This window comes from Mastigoproctus giganteus, chromosome 10 (genome assembly GCF_048544385.1).
Source record: "Mastigoproctus giganteus isolate SK-2022 chromosome 10, ASM4854438v1, whole genome shotgun sequence".
Classification (NCBI taxonomy): domain Eukaryota; kingdom Metazoa; phylum Arthropoda; class Arachnida; order Uropygi; family Thelyphonidae; genus Mastigoproctus; species Mastigoproctus giganteus.
In genome coordinates, this window is record NC_143584.1 from 52,389,074 (window position 1) to 52,404,940 (window position 15,867).

The following is a 15,867-nucleotide window of genomic DNA, read 5'->3' on the forward strand; positions in this document are numbered from 1 at the left end:
TGTGCATGCTTTTGAACAGAATTGCATGTTGGAGTTTGCAGTAAAGAGCAGAAAAAGTAAATGTTTAAATAGAATTTTGTGGATACTTTATTCTACAGTAGTTTTACTCTGAAGTAAACAGTTTTATTCATGAAAGGAGGAAAACAGTCACACCTCTTATACATATATGTCTAATTTGCATTTTGTGGTATTTATGTTTTTTAGAAGAGGATTCTTTGGGAGATATATGATAATCTAATGTGATACAGTACTCATCCAGAGTACTGTATCAGTCACATACCGGTTTAAAACAGGAAGAAACACTGTCAAAGCATTCAGTGTGCATTAAAGAAATGATTTAATGTGAGAGTTTAATTCAATACTGCAGGCACATCATTCCTATCTAGGAATGATGTGTCTGCATTAATTAAATTTGTAATATTCATATTACAGATATACAAAATTCAATATATATATATATATATTATTTCCGTTATCCTCTGTAAATTTATACATTACTGAAGAAACAAGAAAATGAGAAATAGGAATGATGGGAAGAACTACAGCCAACGTCATAGATTGCTGTATTATGCATGATGATCATTAGAACATCTCATTGGAATATTCTCAGTAAACTTATATTACTGTAGAAACAAGAACAAGGTGAACGAAACAAGGTGAAACAAGAATAAGGTGAACAAGAACAACCAATGATGGGAAGAACTTCAGGAAAGGTACTAGGTTATTGTATTATACATGATCATCAAAGTTTTTCTCCTCCTTTTTGCCACAAGTCTACTAAATCTGCAATAGGACATAAGGTGTTGTCCTTGTGATGTAATATCTGCTGCTAGGGAACAGAAGTAGTTTGCGATAGCCTCGGGATTACAAGCAGGCATATTTCTGGCATTCCTGCTGCTGAAGGAAAACTATTTTACTGTTATTAGTGGTGAGAAAGTGATCTATTCTGGCTGGAGTTGATTGAGCTCATTTTCAGGGAAAGTTAGTATTAAGGTCAAAATAATGACCCATGGTGATATAATGATAGGTGGGGTAGCTTGAAGTTCTGCAACATCCAGACTGAGAGACAGTCCTGGCCCATCCTCCCAGTACTTTGGCTTCCATCATTGTCATAGTCCTTGGGAGAATTGCAGTAATTTCATTAGTGTCTGCAAATGAATTCAGCAATGCTATATAATCATGATAATTTGCAATTATTTTTGTGGAAGTGAATGCCCCATTAGTAGAACATTTTTCTGCTTCCTTTGCAAATTAGGCAGATTTACAGAGTAAAGGAAGGGTGAAAATTCAAATGAGTAATGTGTGAGTTCCAGTGAAGACAGTTCAGAGGATGTTTCAACAGAATCACATCTGGATGTTTGATTATTTATAATGTAATCAACTTTTTTTGTAAATTTTCATCACATTAAAAGTGAATTAATTAAATTATTCTTTAATGCAGAGTAAATGGTTTCTCTTTTTATAAACCAGGAATGTTGTAGATTATGTTTAATAATTATAACTTTATAAATATAAATAATTTTATTTTATAGTTTTCTGCACATAGTTTTCAAGATTTAGTGTGGAAAACTGTAAAATGTGAATAAATAATCTGTATCATAACACTAAACTATATACAATAACTCATCAAGGTAAATATCCTAAGAGTTTATATTGTAGGTATTTCATATGACTGTTGTGTTTAGATAGTTGTGTTTAGAGATAAATATATATTACACATGTACACCCGCATACACCATGGGCAAATAAATAGTTTGCTGTGCATATGTGCTAATGTATATCTTTTTTTTTTTTTAATGAAAATTCCAGACACAAAAGGCAATTGTATCGATCGTCAGTGGTATGCAGGAGTCAGCTTGCACCTGCTCCGGCACTCCATTGTTAAATTTTCAAGAATTTTATGAGCCAGTTGTTAAACCGACAATGGCTATAAACTATAGAGTGGCACACACTTCAATTCACATGGCTAGTGGCATTTGGGCAATAAGCTTGTATATCGACACGGAAAATCCAGCTGGGGTGCACTTATTTCAGCACCATTTGTGCTTCCTTTCCACCACCCCTTCCCTACACGGCAGCCTATCTAGGGATTATCCATTTAATTTTGCCAGGGCAACTTCTTAAGGTAATGACATTCCCATACTTGACGTCTGTCAAAGATTTTGCATTTCTAGAATTATTGTAAACCTAATAAGGTCATTACCCTGAGAAGAAGCAGCCCAAGAAAATTAGCAGATTCGGATGCAACTCCATTTGTCAAATCATGGTTGAATTGCAACCATAGATTGGCTACAGATACAAGAGCTCAGCAAAAGTCCATGAAAAAACATTTTCTGAGAATCAATTGGCTATATGGAAATTACAATAAAAAATTAATATTTTATTATTATTTAAAATTTTTGTATTCCAAATTGTTGTTAATCAGTAAAAGTTATAATAAATATATACACACATATTTTTGGTCTTGTTTTTTTTTCAGCGAGCCGGTTGTTAAAAATTTACCAGCACACCACTGCCCATAGTACTCAGTACTGTGTGTGAGTTAAGGTTTAGAAGACAAAGATACTTTTTGATATTATACTTGAATTTCTGTACAGTGTAATTTTTGGGAAATACATGTGAAGGAAGGTTTTTCAACTAAACAGAAGAAGGGATAAATGAGTAAGAAGAAAAGGTTCGTAAGTTTTAAGTTGAACAGTAAATGGATGCTGACTGATTGCTGCACATGTTCAGGCTGGTTTGGAAGAAAGACAGAGAGAGAGAGAGAGAGAGAATGGTAATTATAAATGCTGATTTAAAAGAACACTGCCCATGAAACTATCTATAGAAAAGGCATGCAGAAGAGACAGAACATCTGTGAGACAGAGTGGGGAGACTTTTTTAGAGATTGATTATTAATTTACCTGACTGCCTCTTTTGAATGGAGTCTAGAAGAGTGAGAATGGTTTTGGGAACAATATTCCATGGTAGCGTGTATTTGAGATTTGTTTACTTGTTTAGAAGAAAAGTATTTCTGAGAACAAAACAGAGGAACCCAGTTTTTTACAATTTTTTAGATACAAAGGAAGCAGTATTTGTAATGTGCTTATGCAAAGGGATAGATTATAAGTCAGAGTAGTCCCTAATAGAGGTATGTGATTTGTCTAGAGATCTAATTGCTATTGAATATAAGCATAGGAGCAGGTAAGAATATGAAGATAAGATATAAGACAGGATTGAGTTTAAGAAAGATGGAAATTAATTAAGTCAACTTTGTCCCATTAGAGAAAAACCTGAAAATCAGCATTTAAAGAATTGGTGGTAGACATTTGTTAAGATAAAGCTGTTTCTGTAGGGCAGGTTGTTGTTGTTTTGTTTTTAGGAGCATTAGCAGCTAAGGCCATATTGCTCTGGGGATATGCGGTGGTCATTCCTTGACCTTTCCACATCCTCCGTATTTGGTGGTCACGGGCTTGAACCCCGGGTCTAATAAAGAAGTGTGTGCTACGCACTGCTGCTCCTGGCTATGGAGGCACTATGTAGGGCAAGGTTTCTCAGACTAGATGGTGGGGTGCAATGTGCTATCATTAGCAAAACTATGAACAGGATTTCCAGTCAGTGGAAAAAGGTCATTAATTTCCAAGAAAAAAAAAAAAAAGAGTAGGAATAAAAACTGAAATTGTGGAACATCAGCGTTAATGGAAAAGTTATAAGACACAGAGCCTTCTACCTCAAAAGCCATAGAAATGTCAAGAGTAACTGCTTGAATTTCAATAAACTTTTCCATCGAATTTGTCAATAGATGGATAACATATTAACATATGACAGTATGTCTCCTGTGAATCAATACTGATGGAATCCACATTAGAGATTATTGATCACATGGAATGCTTTTAGATAGTTTAGTAGTTGGTGGTTAATAGATTTCTCCATTACTTTGGAATGAGTAGAGGGAAGTGCAGTGGGCCGATAATTTTATGGGAGGGATTTGTCACCATTTTTAGGAAACTGGTTGGATATGGGCAAATTTACAAGCAGAAGAAAAAACACCAGGTGAAGAAGAAAGTGTGAAAAGGCATCACAGAACAAGAGCATGTGAGAAAACAAGTGGAGAAAACAAGAAAGAAACCGGAGCTTTCTTTCTTGGCATCAGTATTGTCCAAATTTCTTCTGACATTCTTTTGATGGAAGTCTACAAGAGGCAATTGAGTCAAGTGTACTGGAAATTGTGGAAGATGGTTTACCAAGATCATAAATGCAACAGTTAGAAGAAATGTAGGATGATAGTACACTGAAAGGACGGAATTCATGGGATACTTGGTTCTTTGGCAATACAACGCTGTAACCCCCCCCTCTCCCTAGTAGACGAACCCACCGATTGGCAGGTATATGGGTGCAGTGGGATTTGTATTTATGACAAATACAAATGGGTAGTATTTGTCAATACAAATACAAGTGCAGATGGGTAGAAGTAACCCAAGGAAACATACCAACTGTGTGTACTACACTCAGGGTGGTAGAGAATGAAAAATATCTGGAGGAAATTGTGCAGCCAGATATGAAGTTTTCTGAGCAGTGCAGACAGGCTGCCAGAACAGGTTATGGGATCTTGTTATTGATATATAGGAATTTTGCTAGTAGGGATAAGGAAGTGATTATCCCTTTGTATAAGGCTATGGTCTGGCCACTCCTTCAGTACTGCATACAGGTATGAAGGCCACATTTTAGGAAGGATGTAGGGTTGCTAGAATGAATACAGAGAAGGGCAACACGATTGGTGAGGGGAGAACAAAGGGCCCCTCCTCTGACTTAAGGCTTAAGTTACTAATGATATTAAGAGTAGGAGACCGGCAGAATTACTTAACAAGTACAGGTCACTGTTGAAAAAAAAGCCGTGAATTAGGGTTGAATTTGAAAGTGTCTACAATTCTGCCCAGATACGAAAGGAGGGAGTATATGATGAGAGCCTTGTCGATCAATTTAGCCCTGGAAAGATTGTGCAAGGCTCAAGGGGTAAAATTTTTTTAAACTTGGTCTGTACTTGTTAACAGGAGAGACTGCTTCTACAGTGATGGGATACACTTAAATAGAAAGGGTGCAAGAATATTTGCTGATGCTATCGAGGCAGTGGGTTGGAAAACTGCTTGCTTGGGAGGATACAAGGACTAATAGATTAACAGTAGCCACTGGCAGAGGTTAAAGTGATTCTTGCACTGCTTCTATTGGAATGAGCAGCAGCCTGGAAAACAAGATGTAGGATATTTCAGAGACTGCTGGGAATCATTGGGATACAAATAAACACATAGGTTGTGTTAGGGTAGCTAAGAATAGGAACAGGTGCATGTATACTTGCGTATACACCAGTGCTAGGAGTTCGGAAATAAATTTGATGAATTTGAGGTATTGCTCAAAACATCAAAGGCAGATATTGTTGGGATATCAGAGACGTGGTGTCACACAGATATAAGGAATGCAAAACTGGAATTTGGGGAGTACAACATCTGCAGAAAGGATAGACAGGATAGGAAGGGAGGAGGGGTTATGCTATTAGTTAAGAAACACATAAAATCCAAGGAAGTGAAGCCAGTCAAAATCACTGGACATTGCAGTGTCGAGTCAGTTTGGTGTGACATAAGCATTGGAAGATCAAAATTGAGAGTAGGAGTGTGCTATAGGCCTAATGACTCTGATGAGTATAATAAGAAACTGTACAGGGAAATAGAGTGGGCTAGTAAATCAGAGAGTCTTATAATGGGGGATTTTAATTTCCCAGATATTTACTGGAATTTGTGGGTTGGTCACTCACACACTAGCAAGGCTTTTGTGGATTTATTGGATGATTGTTTTCTACATCAGCATGTTCGGGAGGCAACTAGAGGGAGTAATACTCTTGATCTGATTATCAGTAGTGATTCTTCATGCATAAAGAATCTGCAGATAAAGGGACCACTAGGTGGCAGTGATCACAGTGTGCTGAAGTGGAATTTACTCAAAGAGGTAACTACCATCAAGGGTAAAGGGAAGGGTTTTTGCTTTCGTAAAGGTGACTACAATGGTCTGAGAGAGTATTTAAATTCTATACAGTGGGACCAACTGATGATGTTACCAACAGCAAATTCAAAATGGGATGCATTCAAAATCTCTTGGAAGCTACTAGGCTTTACATACCAACAAAGAAATATTGTTCAAGGTTTAGGCCTAAATGGATGTCAGATGAACTAATGAGACATATGGCAGAGAAGAAAAATGAATGGTATACATATAAATTAAGATATGACACAGAAGCCTATGATAGATATAAGCTGGTCTGTAACCAAGTTACAAAAGAGGTTAGGCAAGCGAAGGCAGATTATGAGCAATCTTTGGCAAAGGATTCAAAGAAAAACAGCAAAGAGTTCTTTACGTATGTAAACTCTAGAAGGAAGGGAATGAATCAGATTGGTCCACTTGATATCGATGGTTCAACTGTTGATGAGCCAGTTCAGGTAGCTAACAAACTAAATAAATATTTTGCATCGACATTCACACATGAGGAGTTATTCAGTGAGGGGAATGCCAGAGGTGTATTCAACTCTAGCAGTAAGCTAGATAATCTTGTAATAACTGAGAGTAAAGTGGAGGAGAAATAGGAGCATTAGCAACTAAGGCCATATTGCTGCGGGGATATGCGGTGGTCATTCCCTAACCTTTCCGCATCCTCCGTATTTGGTGGTCACGGGCTCGAACCCCGGTCTAATCAAGAAGCGTGTGCTACGCATTGCTGCTCCTGCCCACCTGGCTATGGAGGCGCCCCATTAAAGGAGGCAGCAAAGGAAGTAAGCAAACCCTTAGCCATAATTATGAGAGCTTCCTTGGACTCAGGGGAGGTACCCATAGACTGGAAATGTGCAAATGTGACCCCAATTCACAAAGGAGGATCAAAGGCTGACACGAGTAATTATAGACCTGTGAGTTTAACTTCTGTTCCAGGAAAATTAATGGAGGCACTGATTAAAGAAGCACTGCAGGATCATCTAGACAAGACTTCAGTTACAGTTCAGACACAGCATGTTTTTGTTAAGGGAAAGTCTTGCCTGTCCAATATGATTGGATACTATGATCCAGTCACAAAAGAACTGGATGCAGGGAATAACTTTGATATTATATAATTGTATCTTAGAAAGGCTTTTGATATTGTTGCACATGGAAGACTGCTGCACAAATTTGAGCAGTGTTATTGGAGGCAAATTGCTGCTATGGATAAAGAGATGGTTGAGGGGGAGAAGACACAGAGTGGTAATCAATGGACACTGCTCATCGTGGACTAATGTTATTAGTGGAGTCCCGCAGGGTTCAGTGTTGGGTCCATTATTGTTTTCTGTATTTATAAATGATATTGATGATGGTATATCAAGCTTAATGTCCAAGTTTGCAGACGATACAAAGGTTGGCAGGGTTGCTAAGGACACTGCTGATGCTGTGCTGCTGCAACAGGATCTGGAATGGTTGAGCAGATGGGCTGAGAGGTGGCAAATGAAGTTTAACATTGACAAATGTAAAGTACTACACATGCTAAACAGCAACCCCAGAGCAATGTTTCAACTCTGTGGTACTACGCTGACAGTGATAGAGAATGAAAAGAACCTGGGGGTAATTGTGCAGGCAGATATGAAGTTCTCTTAGAAGTGCAGACGGGCTGCAAGTGTAGCTCATGGTGTCTTGTCAATGATATATAGGAATTTTTCTAGCAGGGATAAGGAGGTGATTATTCCCTTGTATAAGGCAATGGTCAGGCCACACCTTGAGTACTGTATACAGGTCTGGAGGCCTCATTTCAAGAAGGATGTAGAGCTGCTGGAACGAGTACAGAGAAGGGCAACAAGATTAGTGAATGGAACAAAGGGTTGCTCTTACGAAGAAAAGCTTAAGTTTTGCAAATTACAGTGTCTGGAGACTAGGCACCGGCGAGGCGATTTGATAGAGGTGTATAAAGCCTTGAATGGTTTGAGCATTCTCAGTGCCAATGGGATTCTTCCTCTTGCTCAGAATAATCACCTGAGGGGGCATAAATTCAGATTGAGGAAAGACAGATGTAGGATAGATGTGCGGAAATTTGCCTTTACCCAGCGGGTAGTTGGGTGATGGAACGGACTTCCATCCTTTGTTGTGGAAGCTGATAGCCTAAATAAATTTAAGGCTCAGCTGGACAGGTATTTTGAATGAACGGAGGGGTGAAATGGAATTGTTTTTTTTTTTTTTTTTTTTTTTTTGGCTAATGCTGCATAAGCTTGCTTTCTTGCATCATATGCCTCTACTAATGCTAATGCTTAAATTCTGCAAATTGCAGTGTCTGGAAACTGATTGGGGTGTATAAGGCCTTGAATGGTTTGAGGAGGCTCAATTCTGACAGAGGCAGACAGGCCATAAGATTTACCATCATATGCCGGAGGCCGAAGACTGATGGAGGCCAGTGTAATTTTGGCCATGAACAGTGATATGAGGCTGGTACAAGTTTTCCTTGGTTAGAATTTTTTACCCAGTCCTCCTCTGAATGCTGATAGGATTCTTCCTGTTGCCTAGATTATGAACCTGAGAGGGCAAACTCAAATTGTGAAAAGACAGTTGTAGAATAGATGTGTGTAATTTGCCTTTGGACAATGGTTAGTTGATTGCTAAAACAAACTTCCATTTGTTGTTGTTGAAGTTGATAGCTTAAATAAATTCAAGGAAGAACTGTGGACAAATTTTGGAGCAAATGAATGGGTGAAATGAGTATTTGGGGGGGGGGGGCAAACTTAAATAAATTCAAGAAAAAACTGTGGACAAATTTTGGAGCAAATGAATGGGTGAAATGAGGATTTGGGGAAGGGGACTGTATAAGGTTGCTTTCTTGCATCTCATGCTAATGCTGACTGTGTTTTTTCTTCTAGTCTAGTAACTGCAAATATGTGAGCCCAGTTTTAATGACTTCTCTTAGTCTCCTTTTTTTCATACCATTTTGTAAACAGATGTATCAATAGAGTAAAAGAATTTCAATACACAAAGTAAACTCTTTATATTATTTTCAGACAAACCTTCACCACCTGTTGGCCCATTAGAAGTAATGGATGTTCATGCTGAGGGTTGCAAGCTAAAATGGAAACCACCTAAAGATGATGGAGGCTCTCCAGTAGATCATTATGCTGTAGAAAAGATGGATACTGCTACAGGACGATGGTTACCTGTTGGACGTACATCTAAACCTGAAATGGAAATTTCTAATCTTGTTCCAGGTAATCTTTAAATAATTTTTCGAATAATTTTTCCTCTAAGTCAATGAAAAAGTTCCTGACATCACTGTTTATAATGACTCAGTGACAAGTCTTCATCAATTTCGTGATAAACCTGAACAATCATGTGGCTCTTAAATCCACGAATATAACAGACTCCCTGTGGAACAATTTCACTTTGAAGACTCCTCTGCCCCCAGATCACACAGGTTCAAGTCTAGACTCACAGGTGGCCAATAATACAAACAGTGTGCATGCAAAAAATCCAACATGACATTAGAAAATGAAGATCATTTTCATTTCCTTTTGCTTCCTATACACAGCAGTCTAATTTTTTTGTGTGGGCGCATTTTGAAATCCATTTGAACTATTTGTTGAATACATTGTTGAGATTTTCCAAGTTCACGAGCTTATTTTAATGTTGACTTCTATGGACAATACTTCATTGTAATTTGAAGGGCTTCAACATTTTCTGAAAAGTGAATCCTAGCCATTAAGATCATTTTCATTTCCTTTCATGACCTTCTGCTGCTTGATTGTAAGTGCAGTTTCTTTGCATTTTACTTATCATGGGATTAACATGCACATAATATACTAGCAAATTTTCCAGTAACTATTGCTGACTTACCAAGTTTAAACAAAATTCAATTAATAGTTAAGTTTTAATTGAAATGATAGAAAAAGCTCAACATTTTGTGCATAGATAAATAAAGTAATAAATAGATAGAATAAATAAGAATTAGCATGCTTTTGTTTAATGATCTGTAAAGGACAAATTACATGTTTTTCACTATAAAAATATTAATATAAATATTGTTTTTTTTTTAAGTTTTTTTTAATACCATCTAGTGATACAGAAATAAAATTCCATTAATTCATTATTATACCTTTTATGATGTGAAATTCTAAAATGTTTCTCTACTTGATGTAAAGTAGTTAATATAGCCCACTTTAAATATTGATTATCTCTATTTTTTCATTAACAATAGTTGTTTTGTTTAATTTTTTCTGGTAACTCAATATAAGATCTTCTAAAATGATTGTACGATGTGGGGCAATAAAGGTCCTGGGACTGGTGCAATAAAAAGAACACAAAATGAAGGAACTTAAAAATGATTTTATTTTTTTATTCAAAGTAATCACCACCTCATTGAATGCACTTATTACACCATTCTAAAAAAGTGTTTTAAAGAGTCAGCTAAGGCATCCAAAAAGATGATGTTCAATTCAGAGGTTACATTTTTCTTTATGTTCTCAACCTCGTGAAATCTCTTTCCTTTGAAAAGAGATTTTCACCTTGAGAAAGAGGAAGGAGTCTGCTGGTGCTAGATTGGAAACATAGGATGGATGATTGATCTCAACAATACCATGTTTTATCAGAAATGTCTTCACAACAAATGCAGGATAGGTGGGGGCATTATCGTGCAAAAGAACCAGCTGCCTTTCCCTTGAAATTGCAGTCTCACCCAGGAAATACACTTAAACGGTCTTGGAAGCACCTGTTTATAGAACATAACATTGACTGTCTGCCCTTCAGGTATAGATTCGTTGTGAATTTCACACCTCTTTGTCAAAAAACATGATCAGCATTTTCTTGATTCTGGACTTCTGTAAACAAAACGTTTTGGCCTTGATGATGATTTTGAAATCCACTGCATCCTCTAATGCTTCATCTCTGGGTCATAACCATACACCCATGGGTGTTTGGTTAAAACCAAACACCCATCCAGTGACAATACAATCGAGGAAATTAGAATTGTCTTGACAAGTCTAGATGAAGTTGTTTCATCCAACCATGAGGCTGTGTGGCACAAATTTTGCTCTGACCTTTTTCCCCTAAATATTCATGCAAAATTTGACGAATTGTCTCCTTATTCATATCCATCTCATCAGCCATCATTCTGAGGGTCAAATGACAATCTCTTGCCAGAATTTCCTGAACTTTTGCAACTGTGTTCTCATTTCAAGAGGTTTGGCAGACACCCACTTCTTGGGTCATCATGAGCAGCTTCACATCCATCTTTGAATCCATCTTATACCATTCAAACACACTGGTGTTTGAATGGTTTTCATTACCATAAACAGTTTTATAACATTTCTTATATTTCTGTTTCAGATTTTCTCAGTTCAAAGCAAAATTTGATATTTATTCATTGCTTCATAGCAAAATCATAACATGGAATTTTGAACTGCAACATACCACTTCTATTTATTTTCAAACTCATCGAAAATGACTATAACAGCACCAGTCTGGGAACTTTATTGCTGACCTCATATTTATTAATATTAAGGAATACAATTTACACCACATACATTCCAAGTAGAATCATTTTCTTATTTTTTCTAATATAATAATAGTATTTTGTCTATACTCTAAAAATGACATAGGATCTAAATCATTTTCAAAATTTCTAATAAAAATAAGTTTTTAATCTAAATTCAAAAGCTATTTCTAATTCTTGGATTTGATTGAATTTATTTAATGAAAAAAAAAAAAAAAAAAAAGAAAAAAAAAAATATATATATATATAACTTGTTGTGATCATTAAAGGTTTAGAAATTTCACATTCCACGAATGTTTGTTTAATTTTTTTTTGAGCAAATATTTTAGAATTCAAATGATTATATGTTCTTCTTTCTCTTTTATCATTTGTTTTTATAGTTTTTCTCTTTTATTCATTATAAATCTAACTTAATCTTCTGCTTTTACTTCTTATTGTGGTATATCCAGGAAATATATTGTCCCTAAAATATATTTTTTAATTCACTGATAGTTTTATTTTCAGAATTTCTAATAAAAACGTTTTTTATCTAACTTCAAAAGTATTATATTTCTGTTTATTGGATATGATTGAATTTATTTTTTGAATATATGCATATATAATGTGTGTGTATAATATATAATGTGTGTATAATGTATAATCTCTTTGTGTTATCATTAAATTTATCAGGATATTATTATATTTTACAAATTTCACATTCTCGCTAATGTTTTTTTTTTTTTTTTTCATTGAGGAAGTATTTATTTTTACAATTGAAATGACCAGATGTTCTTCTTTTTCTTTTGTCATGTCTTTTTAGTTTTTCTCCATACATAGATTAAATTACGTTTTTTTTTTTTTTTCTGTTTATGTTTAATTTGATATAATAAACTATATTAGTTCTTAATTCCCTTTTTATGCAATAAAACATTAACTCAATTTTAATATCCTGTAAATCATAAGGTCTTACAGACTTATAAAAGAGATAATTTAACTGTTTGGGTTTAGTAAATTGGCACCCATTTATTACAAGAAAAATTTCCTATAAAATTTATTTAAAAACTTTTTCAATTTAAATAAATGTGATGCACATGTAGTTATGTGGTTTACCCACATTTTTATCAAAAAGTGATTAGAAATTTTACTACTTGTTGTGGTTTTTTCCCATATTTTTCTCATCTATAAAAATGTGATTTAGAAATTTCATTCATTACTCATGATTTTTCTTGCATTTTCATCAAGATTGATGCTGTGAACTTCTGATTTTTTTATTAGTATTATTATTAGTAGTGGCAAATGATGGAAGGAAGCAAGCATTGGCCAAAAGGGAGAAAACTACACTTCACACTTCATCCATCCATTCCCTCCAATAGTTTGTCTACCTTGAATTTAAGCTATCAACTTCCACAACAATAGATAGAACTTTGCTCCAAAAAACAATTACTACCTGCTGGCTAAAGGCAATCTTCTGGACATTGATTCTGCAACCATCCTTCCTCAATTTGAATTTATATCCCCTCTATGGTTTTGTAGTCTGAGTAAGAAGAAGAATCCCATCAACATTGAGCTTGCTCAAGCTATTCAAAGCCTTAAACACCTCAATCAGATCACCTCACAGATGCCTAGTCTCCAGTTGTTGCAATTTGCAGAATTAAAGGATTTCTTAGTAAGAGCATCCCTTTGTTCCGCTCACCAATTTCATTGCCCTTCTCTATACTCATTCAAGCTGCTCTACATCCTTCTTGAAATGCAGTCTTCAAATCAGTAATCAGTATTCAAGATGTGGCCTTCCCATTGGCATATATAATGGGATAATCATTTCCTGATCCTTGCCAGGAAATGCACACTGACAAAACCACATGAGATGTTCTGGCAGCCTCTCTGCGCTGCTCACAGAATATCATATCTAACTGCACAATTACCCCCATTTCTCTTTCATTTTCCACTACCTGATTGTTGTGCATACATTTGGTATGTTAATCAGGGATTACCACTACCCATCTGCAGTACTATGCATTTGTCAATGTTAAACCTTCCAGCAACACTTCTTTTGGCTTTTTTTAATGTCTCGCTATTTAATTTCTCTTTCATTTTCCACTACCTGATTGTTGTGCATACATTTGGTATGTTAATCTGGGATTACCACTACCCATCTGCAGTACTATGCATTTGTCAATGTTAAACCTTCCAGCAACACTTCTTTTGGCTTTTTTTATTGTCTCACTATTTAATACACTGCTTTTATTACTCCCCACATTGAATTTTAAAGGAAATGTCTTTATAGATTCTTTTTGTTTTTTAATATCTGACACAGCCTGTTGGCCAATACCAAATTCTTCAGAATTTTTTTTTTTCCAGCAACACCTTTTTCAAGTTAATGATAGTTAGTGTTTTCTTTTTATTTCACTTTTTAATTTTTTAGAACCAAAAATTATATTAAATATGTTAACTTATGTACATATGTATGTACAAATATAAAGTATGCAAATGAAGTGATATAAGCAATTGCATCCGTCCGACGTCAGAGTCAACAACGATATTGAACAACACTCAAGACAATGTAATGTATGTTCTATCTCTCTCTGCTCAGTTGATCAGTGCACAGTGAGATTTACTCATCTGCCTTCCTAAATCCCGTGTGTCTTTCAAAGTACTCAATTGTGAACAGAATTTTCATATTTCGATCCAGATTAACGAGGGTTTACTGTATATGAATTTTGGATAATTGCTTTGTTTTGTAATTGTCCAAAATTCATATACTTTGTAGTCATTATTTCCATTTCTCTTAGTTGTAGAATAATGATATTACTAAAATGAGATTCGTTTAAGACAACAAGGAAGATTAAGTACGTATAAACGAATATTAACATTTTTTGTTTTCAATAAATGTAAAAAATAAAAGGAAATTAAAACACAAGTTAAAGTGAAAGATTCATAAATAAACTGAAAAAGTTAATAGCAGTTAGCACTATCATTATTATGTATTAGTTATTAAATTTCAGATTCAGAAATGAGGTATTCAATGTGCTTCTCATACAAGGTACATTCAAAAATTTCCCATGCACACACACACACACACACACACACACACACACACACACACACACACACACACACACACACACACACACACACACACACACACACACACGCATACGTTCCCTTAGTCTTCCCAAGCTTTGATACATTCTTTAAAATCATGTTGTTTTTTAGTGCACTTAGGCTCTATTTTGGCAATTTCTTTGATGTCATCTGCCCTAGCAAAATGGCAACTCTGAAGCCCATTTTTAGTTTAGGGAACAGCAGAAGTCAGACAGTGGAGTAGGGGGGGGTGTTGTGATGACTGCATGACTGTGATTTTTTTGCAGCCAAGAGCTGCTGAACTGCTATCACCGTGTGATGGGTGCATTCTCATGGTACAGAATCCAGCCATGCTTACATATTTATTTTTTTTTTGTTGTTGAAAAAAATGATCAGCATGACTTTGACATTGTATTTCTTTGCATGAGACTTGTTGGGCTATGGGGACATTTTTGTGTGCCATTCAAATGATTCCACCTTGGTCTCAGGTCATAGACAAACACCCAACTCTCATCCCCAGTGACCACTGGGGATGAGAGTTTCTTAGAAAGCTCACATCCTGCATTGATTTTTCAAACAAATCATCTGTGATGCCTTTCATGCAGTCCATTTGATTGTCTGACAGCAAGCATGGAATAAGCTTTGCAGACACGTGATGCATCCCTAAATCTTAGGTCAGGCTTGTGTGTACTGAGCCTACAGACAATATAATTTCAGGAGCTTTTGCCTATCATTTCTCATGAGTTCCTTCACTTTCATAACATTTTCATAGTTTTGTGAAGTTGAAGGGCATCCACTGCAACATTCATCTTCCAGTGTTTCCTGTCTGTTTTTAAACTGATTAAACCACTCATAAACTGCTGTTTTCTTCAAAGCATCAAACATCATCTTCGTAAACATAATATTCATATATCAATAGAAATGGGTGTATCCAATGGAATTAAAAAAAAAAAGACCCTTTTATTCTTTTATTTAGAAATAATAAAAATCGTGAACCTGTTGAGTGCTTTGTGGCCATGTTTGTTTCAGGGGATGGGGGGGGCATGCCACAGACAGTTAATGAATAAGGCCAACAGGTGTTTCCAGTCTTCAAGAAAATGAAAATTTCAAGTTAATTATAATTTGTTTCCTATAATCACATAAATACAGCTTTTAATACAAAATAATGAAATTTTGGAAAAATCTGACAATACGAATATTTTGAAATTAGCATTAGCATTAGTAGAGGCATTTGATGCAAGAAAGCAAGCTTATGCAGCATCAGCCAAAAAAAAAAAAAAAAAAAAAGTATCATAAAT

At 35.5% G+C, this 15,867-nt stretch overlaps 1 protein-coding gene across 2 annotated transcripts in view; it reads left to right on the top strand.

Moving 5' to 3' along the window:
- Positions 1–15,867, top strand: part of LOC150079033 (twitchin-like) — a 2,795,346-nt gene that overhangs the window by 1,306,281 nt on the left and 1,473,198 nt on the right. For both annotated transcript variants that reach the window (XM_090382361.1, XM_090382360.1), the window contains one exon: positions 9,027–9,230. In XM_090382361.1, coding sequence (XP_090238487.1) covers positions 9,027–9,230 — 204 coding nt within the window. The remainder of the gene's footprint in view (positions 1–9,026; positions 9,231–15,867) is intronic.